Source organism: Somniosus microcephalus, chromosome 22 (assembly GCF_052327205.1).
Source record: "Somniosus microcephalus isolate GS21.2 chromosome 22, FLI_Smic_1.0, whole genome shotgun sequence".
Taxonomy (NCBI): domain Eukaryota; kingdom Metazoa; phylum Chordata; class Chondrichthyes; order Squaliformes; family Somniosidae; genus Somniosus; species Somniosus microcephalus.
This window is the reverse complement of record NC_141008.1, coordinates 57582108-57600048: the sequence shown is the minus strand read 5'-3', so window position 1 is coordinate 57600048 and position 17941 is coordinate 57582108. Positions and strand designations below refer to the sequence as shown.

The 17941-nt window shown below is 45.6% G+C and overlaps 1 protein-coding gene across 1 annotated transcript in view; it reads left to right on the top strand.

Moving 5' to 3' along the window:
• The window catches only part of LOC147102416 (carboxypeptidase D-like), a 256138-nt gene that overhangs the window by 15450 nt on the left and 222747 nt on the right, over positions 1-17941 (top strand). Inside the window, exon 3 of the mRNA XM_085964833.1 lies at positions 17728-17825. Coding sequence (XP_085820959.1) covers positions 17728-17825 — 98 coding nt within the window. The remainder of the gene's footprint in view (positions 1-17727; positions 17826-17941) is intronic.

Below are 17941 nucleotides of genomic sequence, written 5' to 3'. Positions count from 1 at the left end.
AGCACTCTCTGACCTTTTGACTCACAATACTGACTGGATGAAAGGTTTATCCACCAGACTTTCAGTTTTGATTATTTCATAGCTGCTTTCCAAATTACAGTCATAGCGTCATAACGGCACAGAAGGAGGCCATTCGGCCCATCGAGTCCGTGCCGGCTCTCTGTAGTGCAATCCAGTCAGTTCCATTCCCCCGCTCTATCCCCGTAGCCTTTCAAGTTTATTTCTCTCAAGTGCCTATCCAGTCTCCCCTTGAAAACATTGAGTGTCTCCGCTTCCACCACTTCCGTCGACAGCAAATTCCAGGTCATCACCACTTGCTGCGTAAAAAGGTTTTTCCTCACATCCCCCCTTTATCTCTTGCCCAAAACCTTAAATCTGTGACCCCTAGTCCTTGTACCATCAACTAGTGGGAACAGCCTTTCCCCGTCTAGCCTATCCAAACCCGTCATAATCCTGTACACCTCTATCAAATCACCTCTGAACCTCCTTTGCTCTAATGAAAACAAATCCCACTTCTCCAACCTGTCCTTGTAGCTAAGATCCCCCATCCCCAGAACCATTCTGGTGAATCTCCTCTGCACCCTCTCAAGGACCTTTACATCCTTCTTAAAATGTGGTGACCAGAATTGGACGCAATACTCCAGTTGTGGCCTAACCAGCGCTTTATAAAGGTTCAGCATAACTTCTCTACTTTTGTACTCAATGGGCTGGATTTTGTGAATGGAGACGTGCTGGAGGTGGGACTGCTGCTTGTCAGATCTATGTCCCGCCTCCATCAGCCTCTGGCCATCCAGCGGGATTTTCCCCTGATTGACCTTGTTAAGCCCGCCCAGCGGGCTCAGCAGGCCAATTAGGGGGAAGTCACTGACAGAGTATGTGCCATCTGTCAAGATTTCTTGAAAGAAGAAATGTTAGCGTTTGACAGCTCTGTGAAGCTGCCAAACACTGACATTCTGTGTAGTTTGATATGTCCTTGTGTTCAGGACTCATCAAACCTTTCTACTTTATAGATTTCAGATGACTGTTGGTTCGGAGGATCCAACAGTCAGTCTATGAAATCTACAAGGACGATGTCGGGACTCCCGATCCAGAGCGGATGAAGGCTGTAGGAAGAAACAAAGGTAAGTGAACATTTTTTAACACTCCACACTCACCTTATATACTTACCACTCCACACTTGCACCCATCACTCACCTCTACATCTCACTTTCAGATCCCTCCGACCCCCGCAGACCTCCTACTCGACTCCTCCAACCCGGCGGGGTTCTCCGAGGTCGGGAAGCCTGCAGTCGAAAAGGTAAAATGGGACTAATCCTTTTTTCTGCCTGTTAACTACCTGTTAACAGGCAGTTAAAAGGATTTAATCCCTTTTCCGCCTCGAGGAGATGGGACCCGGGGCAGGAGGTGGGATGGGGGCGGGTTTGCCAGCCGCCCCCACATTCTGCAACTTTACCAGCAGACCCGCCTCCTCGGGGCTGACAAAATCCAGCCCAGGATCTCTATTTATGAAACCCAAGATCCCATATGCTTTGCTAACCACTCTCTCAATATGTCCTGCCACCTTCAGGGACCTATGCACATTAACTCCCAGGTCCCTCTGTCCCTGCACACTCTTTAAAACTGTGCCATTAAGTGTATATCGCCTCTCCCTGTTCCTTCTGCCAAAATGCATCACCTCACACTACTCTGTATTAAATTCCATTCTGCTAGCCTTTCTATGTCCTGTTGCAGTCAATTGGTATCATCCTCACTGTTTGCCACCCCCCCAAGTTTGGTGTCATCGGCAAATTTAGAAATTGTACTCTGTTTTCCAATGTCCAGGTCATTTATATATATATATCAAAAAAAGCAGTGACCCCAGCACTGACCCTTAGGGATCACCACTGTCTACCATCCTCCAGTCTGAAAAACAGCCATTTACCACAACTCGTTGTTTTCGATCCTTAAGCCAATTCCTTAGTCAAGCTGCCACTGACCCACCTATTCCATGAGCCTCAATTTTGTTAACCATCCTTCTATGTTGTACTTTGTCAAACACCTTCCTAAAATCCATGTAGGCAACATCCATTGCATTCCTTTCATCAATCCTCCCTATGACTTCATCAACAAATTCAATTAGATTAGTCAAACATGATCTGCCTTTTACAAATCCATGTTGGCTCTCCTTAATTAGCTTAAACCTCTCCAAGTGCCCGTTAATTTTTTCCATGATTATTGTTTCTAAAACTTTACCCACCACTGATATTAAACTGACCGGCCTGCAGTTACGAGGATTGTCCTTACACCCTTTCTTGAACAATGGTTTCACATTTGCCACTTTCCAATCCTCAGGCACCTTCCCTGCATCTGGGGAAGTTTGGAAAATTATAGCAAGCCCTTCCGCTATCTCCTCCCCCAATTCCCTTAGCAACCTGGGATGCAAGCCATCTGGACCAAGCGACTTATCCACTCTAAACATACCCAGCCTTTCTAGTACATCCTGTCTATCAATTTTCACCCCTTCCATTGCTTCTACCTTTTCCACTTCTACCGATATTTTGTCAGCGTCCACCTCCTTAGTAAACACCGGTACAAAATACTCATTGAGTATTCTCGCCTTGCCCTGCGCCTCTAAGCATATATCACCTTCTTTGTCCCTAATAGGCCCCACCCTGCCTCTTACTACCCGCTTACTGTTTGCATGCAGTAGAAGATTTTTCGGTTCCCTTTTATGTTAACCGCCATTCTACTCTCATATTCTCTCTTTGCCAATCTTATTTTCATCTTCACTTCCCCTCTCAACTTGGTCTGGTTCTCCCTTGAAGAATTCACCTGACATGCATCACACACCCTCTTTTATTTGTTTCATCATCTTCTCTATCTCCCTCATCATCCAAGGAGCCCTTACTTTGGTTCCCTTACCCTTCCCTCTTGTTGGAATGTACCTAGCCTGCACTTGGAACATCTCCTCCTTAAAGATCACCCATTGTTCCGTTACAGTTTTTCCTGTCAGCCTTTGGTTCCATTTTACCCAGGCTAGATCCTTTCGCATCCCATTGAGGTTAGCCCTATTCCAGTTTAGAAGTTCCACTCTAGATTGTTCCTTGCTCCTCTCCATTGCTAATCTAAATCTTATGATATGATGATCACTCGTATCCGAGTGTTCCCCCACAGACACTTGGTCGACCTGGCCCACTGGAACCTGAAACCCCAATTAATCCAAACTCTGATCCCTAATTCCAAAAGCAGTTTGAAAATAAAAACCAGATTGATAATGACAACGAGAAAAAAAATGCCAAAAAGCTATTTCAGCTGATTTTCATGTGTTTTTATCAAAAATACAGTTAAATTGATATTTTATAGCGTGATTTAATCAAGCACAACCTTTACATGTAGCACGAGATTTACTTGGAATGGGTGCTGGATGTTATTCGAAACTCTGGATTAAATTACAGCCTTTTATGTGCTCCACTATTATTGGCCGTAATTTCCGATAGGAGGCTTCCTGCGTGTGGAGGCCTCCTAGCGGGAAAATCTCTACGTCCTTACCTGAGGGCTCCCAAGGTCTGGCCATTTCCGATCCTGGGCCAGTCCACAGTCGAAATGCGCAGGGCCCACGTATCCCGGGGGCGCAGGCAGTTCGCAAGTGTCCCTGGGATCACGTGTGCCAGGCCAGCCAATAGGAGAAGGGAATCTCCCTTCATACTTTTGACAGATAGACCTGTCAAAAATATGAATGGAGATCACTGAAAAAAGACACTAAAACATTAAATAATTTTTTTTTAAACCATCGCGTTTTTAAAATGAGTTAAAATTACATTAAATTAAATATTTTAAACAAAAATTTAGGATTTTTTGAAAAAAATAATTAAAGTTTTTTATGGGGCTAAAAATAAACTTACCTTTTTAAAAAGTATTTAAAAATTACAAATGAGTGGAAATTTAAAAAAAAACTTTTAAAAAACTCTTATGCTAGTAAAAGCCGGCCTTACACTGCCTGCTTTTACCAGGCGCAAGATTTTTAAGGGATTTCAGCAGGCGGAGGTTCTGCAGAAAGCGGAATTCTCCACCCGCAGAGGCCCTTCTCCAGGGCAGGCGTCCGATCTGTCAAAAGGATTCTTGACAGATTGGAAATGCCGGTTTTCAGCAGATGTGCTTCGCATGCCTGAAACCGGCATTTCTGATGTCCCTATGGGTGTGTACACAGCTCGTACACACACCCGTAGGCATCGGAAAATACGGGCCAATATATTTTAGTACTAGCCTGGAGTACCCGGCGTTGCCGAGGGAACTGAAGAACCCTCTGCCATGTTTATAAAACTGTTTATAAAACTGTTGGGATTGAAGAACTCTTGCTAAGCACCCAGGAGGTGGTTCTTTAACTTCGTTTTTTGTTAATGGGGATCGCCAGTAGCCATACACTCCAGGTTTTACAGTTTTCCTTCTATGTGAATTTGGAGGTAGCAAGCAGAATTATAATTTTGCAATGTTATCATTGACATTAATGAGAGAGAGAGAGAGGGGGAAGGAGAGAGAGAGAGAGGGGGGAAGGAGAGAGAGAGAGAGAGAGAGAGAGAGAGAAGGGGGAAGGAGAGAGAGAGAGAGAGGGGGGAAGGAGAGAGAGAGAGAGGGGGAAGGAGAGAGAGAGAGAGGGGGAAGGAGAGAGAGAGAGGGAGGGGGAAGGAGAGAGAGAGAGGGGGAAGGAGAGAGAGAGAGGGGGAAGGAGAGAGAGAGAGGGGGGAAGGAGAGAGAGAGAGGGGGAAGGAGAGAGAGAGAGGGGGAAGGAGAGAGAGAGAGGGGGAAGGAGAGAGAGAGAGGGGGAAGGAGAGAGAGAGAGAGAGGGGGGAAGGAGAAAGAGAGAGAGAGGGAAGGAGAGAGAGAGAGAGAGGGAAGGAGAGAGAGAGAGAGAGAGGGAAGGAGAGAGAGAGAGGGGGAAGGAGAGAGAGAGAGGGGGAAGGAGAGAGAGAGAGAGAGGGGGAAGGAGAGAGAGAGAGGGGGAAGGAGAGTGAGAGAGAGAGAGAGAAGGAGAGAGAGAGAGGGGGAAGGAGAGAGAGAGAGAGAGAGGGGGGAAGGAGAGAGAGAGAGAGAGAGGGGGGAAGGAGAAAGAGAGAGAGAGGGAAGGAAAGAGAGAGAGAGAGGGAAGGAGAGAGAGAGAGAGGGGGAAAGAGAGAGAGAGAGGGGGGAAGGAGAGAGAGAGAGGGGGAAGGAGAGAGAGAGAGGGGGAAGGAGAGAGAGAGGGGGAAGGAGAGAGAGAGAGAGAGGGAAGGAGAGAGAGAGAGAGAGATTAGTCCTAGGAGAAGGAGACAGACCATACCTTGGGGCCAAATATGTAACAACATGTCACAACCTGAGGACTGTTTAAAAGTAAGACTGTTTAAAATTAATATTGAACGTACCAAATGAAGTAGAAAGACTGTTTAAAATTAATATTGTTTAAAAGTAATATTGTATGTACCCAACAAATGTCAAATCGATTGACACCTACAGAATGTTGGAAAACTGTACCTTTTTGCTATGTAAGCTTTGGCAATATGGTTCTCTGTAAACTTTCATGCCAATAAAGCATTTGAACTGAACTGAAACTGAAAACTGAGAGAGGGGGAAGGAGAGAGAGAGAGAGGGGGGGGAAGGAGAGAGAGAGAGAGGGGGAAGGAGAGAGAGAGAGAGAGGGGGAAGGAGAGAGAGAGAGAGAGAGGGAAGGAGAGAGAGAGAGAGGGAAGGAGAGAGAGAGAGAGAGGGGGAAAGAGAGAGAGAGAGGGGGAAGGAGAGAGAGAGGGGGAAGGAGAGAGAGAGAGAGGGGGAAGGAGAGAGAGAGAGAGAGGGGGAAGGAGAGAGAGGGGGAAGGAGAGAGAGAGAGGGGGGGGGAAGGAGAAAGAGAGAGAGAGGGAAGGAAAGAGAGAGAGGGAAGGAGAGAGAGAGGGGGAAGGAGAGAGAGAGAGGGGGAAGGAGAGAGAGAGAGAGAGGGGGGGAAGGAGAGAGAGAGAGGGGGGGAAGGAGAAAGAGAGAGAGAGGGAAGGAAAGAGAGAGAGAGAGGGAAGGAGAGAGAGAGAGAGAGGGGGGGAAGGAGAAAGAGAGAGAGAGGGAAGGAGAGAGAGAGAGAGGGGGAAGGAGAGAGAGAGAGAGGGGGAAGGAGAGAGAGAGAGGGGGAAGGAGAGAGAGAGGGGAAGGAGAGAGAGAGAGAGAGGGAAGGAGAGAGAGAGAGAGAGAGGGGGAAGGAGAGAGAGAGGGGGAAGGAGAGAGAGAGAGAGAGGGGGAAGGAGAGAGAGGGAAGGAGAGAGAGAGAGAGGGGGAAGGAGAGAGAGAGAGAGAGGGAAGGAGAGAGAGGGAGTGAGGGAAGGAGAGAGAGAGAGAGGGAAGGAGAGAGAGAGAGAGAGAGAGAGAGGGGGGGAAGGAGAGAGAGAGAGAGAGAGAAGGAGAGAGAGAGAGAGAGAGAGGGAAGGAGAGAGAGAGAGAGAGGGAAGGAGAGAGAGAGAGAGAGGGGGAAGGAGAGAGAGAGAGGGGGAAGGAGAGAGAGAGAGAGAGAGGGAAGGAGAGAGAGAGAGAGGGAAGGAGAGAGGGAAGGAGAGAGAGAAGAGAGGAAGACACCCCGAGGAAGGGGTTGGACTCAGAGCCCGGCCGCGGTGACCCGGAGCCCCCGTGTGCGGCCTAGCGCCTCAGGCCCGGCCCGACTCACTTCAGCTCAGCTCCCGCTCCAGCCCACCGCCACTGCTCGCTCTCTCTTGGCTCTCGGGCCGCGCGGTTCTCTCTGTCTCGAGAGAGGGGGACGGAGAGAGGGAAGGAGAGAGAGAGGGAAGGAGAGGGAGAGAGAGAGGGAAGGAGATAGAGAAGAGAGGAAGACACCCTGGGGAAGGGGTTGGACTCAGAGCCCGGCCGCGGTGACCCGGAGCCCCCGTGCATGTCCGAGCGCCTCAGGGCTGGCCCGACTCACCTCAGCTCAGCAGCCCCGCCCACACACGCCATAAAATGCCCCCCCGTGACGCATCATACTGCGGTTCCCCCGTAGGATTGGTCAACCATCACGTCACTCAATGCTAATGAGCTGAAATGAGCGGATTTTGTCCGTTTTTTGTAAACTATCCGAAAAAATTTTGTCTGACCAAAAAATAAACACACCTATGACACTCCCCTAATCATAAGCTTTCTTTTGATATAACATATGTGTAGGTACGCTCTATAACTTTTGAGTTTACCGCACGCATACAGACAGACAGACAGGCTCATTTTATTATATACTAGCTGGGGGAGCCCGGCTTTGCCGGGGCTGTTTTGGGCCAGGCGGTTTAAATCGAGTCCCAGGCTTTGGGGCCTGTCTGTCTGTCCCTGTATGAATCTGCTGCCGGGCAACATTTCTACCTTTTAATAGCTTCAAAGATGAAAGTGAAAGTACTTATAAAACGTTTTTGGTAAATGTAATGTTATTTTTAAAAGAGATACTAACTTTTTCGAAGCTGGATTAGCAGATTTTGAGCTGGAAGTAGTGAAGCAATGGCTGCCCGATGCCTGAGTTGAAAAGCATTAGTCCTGCCCACAGACGCAGCGATTGGCCAACCATCAGGCGACTGAACTGTAGGATTGGTCAATCGTGACGGTACAGGATTGGTCGACCTTGACGTCAGTCAATCAATGCTATTAGCAGATAATGAGTTTAATTTTGAAGGTTTTTTGCATAACGCGTGAACAATTTTCGTCCGACCGAAAAGTAAAATACGCTTATGACGGTTCTGGAATCGTAAGCTTTCTTTCGATGTAACACACGTGTAGGTACGCTCTATAACTTTTGAGTTTATTCAATACAGACAGACAGACGGAATGACAGACAGAAGAACTGCTTTATATATATAGATAGATAATAAAGATATACGTGGGCTCCAAACGAAGCCAGTGCTGGTGTCAGGCAAAGGTACTCGTAAAGTGACACTGATCGAAGAGTTCTTTTGAGGTTAATAATGTGATCAACCAACCACGATTTAAAGGCAGTCAATGGAAATAAAAATTGGAAGAAGCGTAAAACAGGCTGCCAACTCGCTATTGACCGCTTTACAATATCACACAAACAACAACATCTTGCATTTCTATCGCACCTTTAATGTAGTAAACCATCCCAAGGCGCTTCATAGGAGCGATTATCAAACAAAATTTGACACCGAGCCACATAAGGAGATATTAGGACAGGTGACCCCAAAGCTTGCTCAAAGTGGTAGGATTTAAGGAGCGTGTTAAAGGAAGAGAGCGAGGCAGAGAGGATTAGAGAGGGAATTCCAAAGTCGAGATCTACCCTACTGTGTTCTAGACCCGTTTGAGTTAAAGTCCAGAGTGAGTTAAAATTTAGATTGTAAAGCCCACCAGTTGCTCTCCGCTGCCCCCTTCGCTATTGTAATGGAGCCATTAAGCTCTTTATTTTAGTTTGGCTTTAAATGAGTTAACCAGCGACCAGAGGAGTATCAAGCAAACCCGTTAGACACTATGTGCTAATGTGCCACTGCACAAATTCACGCCTTTTTGGAAAGGGCACTGATGATAAGCCTGTTTTAACAGGTATACACTGGCTCTGAAGTAGGTTGCACTGTGAATTCTGAAAGGTTCGCTGTCTATCACTTATATGGTACAACCTTCAGAAATAGAAGGCGGCTGGAGAGGTTCCGAGCAGCAAAGGGCCGAGTTTGTCTACATTAATGAGGCGCCGGCCTCACGCAAACACGCGGCGGACATTCTGGCACTTGCTCGCTTGCCCAGAGGTCGTGTGGACAGCCCATTAAAAGGCTCCCCCGCCACGAGTTCTATCGGTTGGTACAATACTGGGATTCTATAGAAGTTTAAGCACTGGGGAGCACTCGGCAAGCAGAGGGTGTATTTGGAAAGGATCTAATGAGCTGTTACAGAGATAACACGCGGATCTGAGAATGGCTCCACGCTGGGACGGTTAAAAATAGCCACTTTCCCAGATAATCGCTCATTAGCATGTTGGTGCTGGCTGAGAGTTCTGCAATCAGCTCGGGCGCTCCCTCCATCACCAGCATCTTCCCAGATTGATTTGACTTAATCAGAATGCTAATTTACATATTTGACTTCAGCCGCCCTCCTGTAATACTCATTAACAATGACATCAGAAGTGCGCCATCTCCTCTGGGACACGGTAAGCTCCGATGTTTGTTCGTATTGAACATCTGCCTTGCGTAGCCCCTTGTGCGTGGCCCAGCCTTGCCCTTGGTTCCACTGTAGCCTCCACAGTGGGTATGACAAGCACAGAAACCATCAGGAGTAAAATGCAGTCCGACTGAGATTATTGTCTGTATCAGAGGGGTATTAATACTATTCCCAGTGCTTTTCCGTGACAGTATGAGAAGATTCATCAGATTAAAAAGGATGTTTTAGTGTATTTTAACCCTTAGGTGTAGGAAATTTCAGTCTTCTTGGGCCAGCCAGTTTCCAGCTCTCACTATCCTGCTACAACACACCCTATTAGTACAGTAATAAAACTGCTACATCAGGAGTAGCTTCACCGTTGTAATATTAACACTACATTATACCAAACTAGAATCAATTTTTTTAAATATTACTTCTGCTTGTCCATTTTTCAATTTTTTAACAGTTATTTCCATGTTACATACTGTATTCTATATTCGATTTCAAAATTCTCATCCTTGTTTTCAAATCCCTCCATGGCCTCGCCCCTCCCTATCTCTGCAATCTTCTCCAGCCCCACAACCCCCCAAGATCCTGCCTTCTAATTCTGCCCTTTTGAGCATCCCTGATTATAATCACTCAACCATCGGTGGCCGTGCCTTCCGCTGCCAGGACCCTCAACTCTGGAATTCCCTCCCTAAACCCCTCTACCTATCTTTCCTCCTTTAAGACACTCCTTAAAACCTACCTCTTCATCTGCCCTAATTTCTCCTTGTGTGGCTCGGTGTCAAATTTTTGTCTTATAATACACCTGTGAAGCACCTTGGGACATTTTACTATGTTAAAGGCGCTATATAAATACAAATTGTTGTTGTTAAATGTACTTTCCTTTTCTGCTTTCTCCCCCTGCTTCCAGCCTCCAATTATCCACTTTTGGAGGTGAACTCACTTTGAAAATCTTTACACAGAATGACATAAAATGTACACCACAGAAACAGGCCATTTGGCCCAACAGGCCCGTGCCGGTGTTTATGCTCCACACGAGCCTTCTCCCACCCCTCTTCATCTCACCCTATCAGCATATCCCTCTATTCCTTTCTCCCTCAGGTGCTTATCTAGCTTCCCCTTAAATGCATCTATACTATTCGCCTCAACCACTCCCTGTGGTAGCAAGTTCCACGTTCTCGCCGCTCTCTGGGTAAAGAAGTTTCTCCTGAATTCCCGATTTAGATTTATTAGTGACTATTGTTGGCCTCTGACTGGCTGTAAAACCAAGCGGCAGAAGTCTGAAGGTTAATGTGGTCACCTTGTAAAACTCGAGCAGTCCAACCTTTGAGTCCTTGGAGCTCAATGGCGGGATAGCGTTGTCCTTCCTGCTGTTGTCAGCTCAATCACTTCGGCACCATTACTCAGCCATCGGCACGCCAAGAGTTAAACCACCTTTTGGGCCTCAGTCAGTCGCAGCTTGTGAAGAGCTCCCACCTGTGCTACATCTCTCCTGATCTTTTTTTAATTTCCAGTGAGCTTTCAGTCACTACTGTCCTGTCAAGGGAGATCAGTGCAAACTATAAGACACAATTTTAAGACCCAGATGGTGTTAATTGTATTTAGACGATGAGATTGTGTTGGAGATTGCACTGAGGGAGTCAATATAAGCAGGATGTAGTCCTTTATATTCACTCAGTGATTGTGTTTTAGACTCACCTTATCCAGTCTGAGCTACATTATAGATTGTAAAAGCCTAGAATAAGCATTGTGGTTGCTCATCATTCTCCCATTCCCCAAATTCTACTTTAGACCTTGGAAAGTAAAGGTAGGAAAATATACAACAGTTTACAGAGAGCAAACGACTGATGCAAAAACTGCCATAATTCTCGCAGCTGCCGCATTAGCTATTGACATTCGAGCTAAGTGGTGTGAGGCAGCAGGAATGCGAGGCTTACGGAACCAATGTCTGTGGGGCATCTGCACCTTTTCATTAGTACCAGTTAAAAGAACAAGATGAGCATATTTCTGAATCCAATTGTCAGATACCTCGATGGCCTTAATGATAGTTACGCCTCTGGTAATGTTTCTGAAATCACAGGATAATTTATCAAAGTTGGTCAGGGGGTGGGAAACAGACACTAATGTCATTTATTTTCTTCTCTAGACAGTGTCAGAAATAGAGGAAATAGATCGCTATCTAAAAGTCTACTTCTCTCACAAAAGAGTTACATTAAAGAGAGAAAGAGATGCAGTCAGCAATTTAAAGTGTGTGAGCTGTATACATGTGTTTTTTTTATTCGTTTATGGGAGGTGGGCGTCGCTGGCAAGGCCAGCATTTATCGTCCATCCCTAATTGCCCTTGAGAAGGTGTATATGTGTGTGTGCACACGCACAAGTCTCTAGGTGTAAGTATTTAAGTGGACATTTGTGTGTGTGTATATGTGCATTGCGTTGCATCTCTGGATGTACATGTTTACAATGATGTTTGTGTGTGCGTGTATACACATATATATATGTGTGTATGTTGTATGTGTGCAAAGAAAGAAAGACTTGCATTTATACAGCGCCTTTCGCAACCACCTGACGTCTCAAAGCGCTTTACCGCCAATGAAGTACTTTTTGAAGTGTAGTCACTGTTGTAATGTGGGAAACGCAGCAGCCAATTTGCACACAGCAAGCTCCCACAAACAGCAATGTGATAATGACCAGATAATCTGTTTTTGTTATGTTGAGGGATAAATATTGGCCAGGACACCAGGGATAACTCCCCTGCTCTTCTTCGAAATAGTGCCATGGGATCATTTACATATAGCTGAGAGAACAGACGGGGCCTCGGTTTTAACATCTCATCCAAAAGACGGCACCTCCGACAGTGCAGCACTCCCTCAGTACTGCACTGAAGTGTCAGCCTAGCTTTATGTGCTCACTTGAACCCACAACCTTCTGACTCAGAGGCGAGTGTGCTACCCACCGAGCCACGGCTGACACTGCGTGTTGTATGTGTCTGTGTGTGGGTTGTGTTGCATCTCTGGGTGTACGTGTTTACAACGACATTTGTGTGTATGGGGTGGGGATGGCAGCAACTGCGGGAGTGATGCAAATGGTTCAAATAAAAGGAAAATGACTGAGGAATCTGGGCTCAGAGAAGTGAAAGTTGTGACTTTTCCCTTATTTTTTTTATCACAGCTCTCACTTGAACAAGGCCTCACTCCCAACTGCCCTGTTAACTTCTTTAATTATGTATACATACCTACAAATGCTCATACCCCCTTCTGTTTTAAATTTACCCTCTTCCCCAAACTAAAAATGGTTTGCCAAACACTTTTTCAATCAGTGCCCCTTTAATTAACTCCGACTGCCTGAGTTGCATTTTGAATAATTTATTGTGTAGCATATGTTCTGGGCATCCAGTTTTAAATCCTTTTTTGAACTACCTGCAAAAAAAAAATTCAAAGGTAAATTAATAATGCTCATTTCATTCTAAGTGTTCATTTAATTCTGCACTTTCCCCTCATTCTACATTATGAAAGACAGCACTTGAGACGTGCAGTCGAGCCATTCACTTTGGTAAATCTGATGTAGGGAAGGTTGCGCGTGTTTTAGCCGTCAGTAGGCTCTGATAGTGGCCCATTAGAAAATCTCTCCTTTTGTCTTATATAAAAATTTGTGCTTAATGACTATACTTTCAGGATAAAAGGGCGAAGTAATCAAAAGCTAACGGATGCAGTTTCTGAGTCCATCCAACCAGTGGACTAATGGAGAATGTCACTTTTGGTAGCTGTGAAACTGACAAGCGAATATGCTATTACACATCCTGTACCTCCTGAGATTTCTTAGAATGAATCGGGCTCATACGGACAAGGGCTGCAGAATCATTTCAGCTACCGAACCTTTCAACAGAGAACAATTTGAGCAGACAATCGTGGAATCAGGAATTACACCATGAAATGAGGCCCATTCAGCCCATCTCACCTGTGCGAGGTCTTCGACTGGAGCTGTCCATTCTGATCCTGTTTCCCTGCCCCGTGTCTGTATCCTTTTATATTCCCATCCAAATCCCTTTGAAATCATGTTATAGTCTCCGCCTCAATAGCCACTTGTGATAATGTATTGTAATGACTACATAAATGCCATGGTAAAGAAGACAACTGGCTAAGGATGGAAATTGTAGACGTACCATTAGATGGGTATCCTGCTGCTTGGCTTGGTTTCCCTTTAACATAGAAGATAGGAGCATGAGTAGGCCATTCGGCCCCTCGAGCCCGCTCCGCCATTCAATGAGAGCATGGCTGATCATCCAAACTCAGTACTCTGTCCCTGCCTTCTCCCCATATCCCTTGATCCCTTTAGCCTTAAGAAATATATCTAACTCCTTCTTGAATATATTTAATGAATTGGCCTCAACTGCCTTCTGTGGTAGAGAATTCCACAGCTTCACCACTCTCTGGGTGAAGAAATTCCTCCTCATCAGTCCTAAATGGCTGACCCCTTATCCTTAGACTGTGACCCCTGGTTCTGGACTCCCCTGCCATCGGGAACATCCTTCCTGCATCTAGTCTGTCTAGTCCTGTTAGAATTTTATAAGTTTCAATGAGATCCCCTCTCATTCTTCTAAACTCTAGCGAATATAAGCCCAATCGACCCAATCTCTCCTCATACGTCGTTCCTGCCATCCCAGGTATCAGTCTGGTGAATCTTCGCTGCACTCCCTCCATGGCAAGAACATCCTTCCTCAGATAAGGCGACCAAACCTGCACACAATACTCAAGATGTGGTCTCACCAAGGCCCTGTACAACTGCAGCAAGACAGCCTTGTTCCTGTACTCGAATCCTCTCGCTACGACGGCCAACATGCCTTTTGCCTTCTTAACCGCTTGCTGCACCTGCATGCTTACCTTCAGCGACTGGTGCACAAGGACACCCAGGTCTCGTTGCACTTCCCCTTCTCCCAATCTATTGCCGTTCAGATAATAATCTGCCTTCCTGTTTTTGCCACCAAAGCGGATGACCTTGCATTTATCCACATTATACTGCATCTGCCATATCACCCAACCTGTCCAAATCATACTGGAGTTTCTCGGCATCCTCCTCACATCACACACGCCCACCCAGCTTTGTGTCGTCTGCAAACTTGGAGATATTACATCTAGTTCCCTCGTCTAGATCATTAATATATATTGTGAATAGCTGGGGTCCAAGGACCAATCCCTGCGGTACCCCACTAGTCACTGCCTGCCACTTGGAAAAAGACCTGTTTATTCCAAACAAAATGCATAGGAAGGTGTAGGACTGGTCAGAAGATCATGGCCTGGGAGTAATGTAATCCCTGGGTGAGTCAGAAGCTCTGCAGTGGAAAATCCCAGCCTTTAGAAGAAATTTAGTTCTGATTTTAATTCAGTTCAAGTATTGGCCAATGACTATTTTCTTCCTCATTTTAATCAACGAATAGAACTCTGGATGCTGGCTGATCAAGAACAGACAGCACTTAAATAATGCCTACTTAATATTCTGAGCATTAAAAAGTACAGAATTGGGAAACATTTCATGATTGGATTGGTTTCTCTGTGTATGGAATAAGATCTCATGGAATGGGAATGAATGGGAAACGATTTGCCATTGGAATTCTATACACTGAGGGTGAATGGGCAGCCTTTGGTATGTTGGAATTCAGCCCAATAGGAGTGGATGAGAAACGATTTGTACATTGTAATTCTGTCCCATGGGAAGCAATTTGATCCATTGGAAATTCTCCATAATTGTGCAGAATCTCAATGGACCAATCCATTTCCCATGAGGGGAAATGTTGGAGATGGCAGCATATTAGAAAGTCATCGCTTTTCACTGAATAAGAGTTTGTGATCATCTGGTAGATTATTGAGGAGTAAAAAATTAATTTCACAAATGGTTGTGCAAATAAATGGATTGTTTAATTCAATGATGTGTAAATATATAGAATTACTATGTATGGTGGCATCAGCTGTAAGCTCAGTTGTTGGCATTTCAGCTTCCTAACATGTTCTGTGTGGAACTCGGTGTAGTCTGTCTTCTATCTCACAACTGGAAAGATGTTAAAGTGGTGTAGGCGATAGCCTGTTACCCAGGCCTTTCTACTCGGTGGCATTACTACATTACAACAGTGACTACACTTCAAAAAGTACTTCATTGGTTGTAAAGTGCTTTGGGACGTCCTGAGGTCATGAAAGACGTGATAGAAATGCAAGTCTTTCTTTTCTTTTTAAATAAAGGGTAGATTACATGGCCTAGCCATGTATAATTACACATATACAACATGCTTTACTAGTACAGCATCTTGCCTTAGAGTTAGGACTATTGCATTTGAGGCAATAATCTGGGATTTCCAATTAGGCAGCCTGCACTGCACAAGACTGGCATCCATTAATGATGTTGTTGGTCACAGACTGTTAGGGGGAGAAATTCGGTAACGCCCCGTTTGGGGCGCAATTATCGGCCGGGCGCAAAGTTTAGCGCCTGGCGCTAATTATCGCCTCCGACTGCAAACTTGGCTTCTATCACCCCGGAGTTGATTGGAGCGCTAAATCAGGTGCTACACACCTCTCTTAAGGCGCTAACGCCGAAGAATGAGGCGTTAACTCAGAGCGCTGGCAAAGCTCATGTGATGTCAGTCAGCAATGGAACACAGACACACTGGCGCCGGCCAGTTCTTAAAGGGAAGGGTCGATCTTGCTCTCCATCCACACCCTGCTCATTGCAGCCTTGAATCTCGGCCTGGAGAGACCAGTACATCAAATCTGCTGGAAAGAACAATGGAGAGGCCCAGGGAAAGAGCTCAGAGTGCAGCCCCCATAGTCTCTTCTAAATCGATGCAAGGAAGGACAAATCAAAATGAACCTGCAAAGTGCTGCTCAGTACCCAAAACTCCTTCACACAGCGTTGAATCTCTCCAGAAGTCTCTCTCTCTCTCTCTCTCTCAGAATGCGTGGTGCAAAAATGTCGCCGACAAAAAAAGGCAGAAAGCGGTCACCTTTAAATAGCGCTCCCCCAGTCCCTTCCCGACTGCAAAACGCTCCCCTCAACCTGTCATTGCTAGCGGCAGGTGGTAAGGCAGGGGGCACCACTCAATATCCGGTCTGGGGCGTTGCACGCTCGACTGATGTCATGATCTGCGGGTGCAGGCGATCGTGGCGGTAGTGTTTAGCAACGCCGCAAAATGTCTGGTCAATTTCGCAAGCGATGCAAACATTGCCGCGCCTGGGCACTAGTTGCTTTGCGTCCCATTAGCGCTCTCTTAGGGCATTAACGGGAGGCGCAAAGCAACCAAATTTTTCCCCCTAAGTATTTGCAATGTCTCCACAAAAATACCCAACTGAAGTGATTAATCCATCAGAGATGTGACAGGATATGCAAGGAGCAAGTGAAAACAATTAGAAAGCAATTGGTTTTCACTGAATAAGAGTTTGTGATTATACAGTAGATTATTGAGAAGGAAAAAATTCATTTTGCAAATGATTGTACAAATAAATGGATTGTTTAATTAGGTCATATGTAAATAAATAGAATTAATGTGTATCGGGACTGAAAAAATATTTTAAGTAGTGTCATTCTTTATTTTCTACTTGCATAAATGAACCTTTGCTAAACATTATTTGGAGAAGAGATTTGATCGAGGTGTTTAAAATCATGAAGGGTTTAGAGAGAGTAAATAAAGATAAACTGTATCCAATGGCTGAAGGGTCGCTAACCAGGGGGCACAGATTAAAGGTGATTGGCAAAAGAACCAGAGGCGACAGGAGGGAAAACATTTTTTTATGCAACGAGTGGTTAGGATTTGGAACGCACTGCCTGATAATGTGGTGGAAACAGATTCAATAGTAGCCTTCAAAAGGGAATTGGATAAATACTTGAAAGAGAAAAAAAATTGCAGGGATATGGGGAAAGAGCGAGGGAGGGGGACTGACTGGATTGCTCTTCGAAAGAGCTGGCGCAGATTCGATGGGCCGAATGGCCTCCTTCTGTGCTGTACTGTTCTATGATTCTATGATTATTACCTAACTGTTAAAGGAGCCCTATTCTCCTGAAAAAGTGATAAAAATCATAACCCAATCATTTTTTACTTGTGATCTCATTGTGCTGGAAATGATCCACTCGTTTTTATTGGGCCAATTTTCTGCCCTCCTCTGCAGACTCCTTTTGGGGTATATTTCAATGGGTACTCGCAGGTCTCCAGTACTTTATCCAAGTAACTTTGCTACAGCAACTCACCAAGGCTTCTACAGCAGCACCTCACGAACCCGTGACCTCTACCACCTAGAAGAACAAGGGCAGCAGGTGCACAGGAACACCAGCACCTCCAAGTTCCCCTCCAAGTCTCACACCATCCTGACTTGGAAATATATCAGCCGTTCCTTCATCGTCGCTGGGTCAAAATCCTGGAACTCCCTCCCTAACAGCACTGTGGGAGCACCATCACCACACGGACTGCAGCGGTTCAAGAAGGCGGCTCACCACCACCTTCTCAAGGGCAATTAGGGCAATAAATGTTGGCCTTGCCAGCGACACCCACATCCCATGAATGAATGAATTAAAAAAAACACTGAGTTGTACCTTTCCTTACAAAGTTACCCAGTGAGTTAATCTGTGGTCTTTATTTTCTGACAGGGAAAGAATTATGGGTCCTTGTCATTGGAAAAAATCCGACACAACATAGCATTGGAATCCCTGAATTTAAGTACGTTGGCAATATCCATGGGAATGAAGTAAGTCTCCTTTATCATTGTTTCTGCTCACCCTGAATTTGTACACATCTACTTTGTGGCAGTTTATCATCGCGGATCGTGTTCTAGGCAGGGCAACAGGCTGTGGACCTGACAGT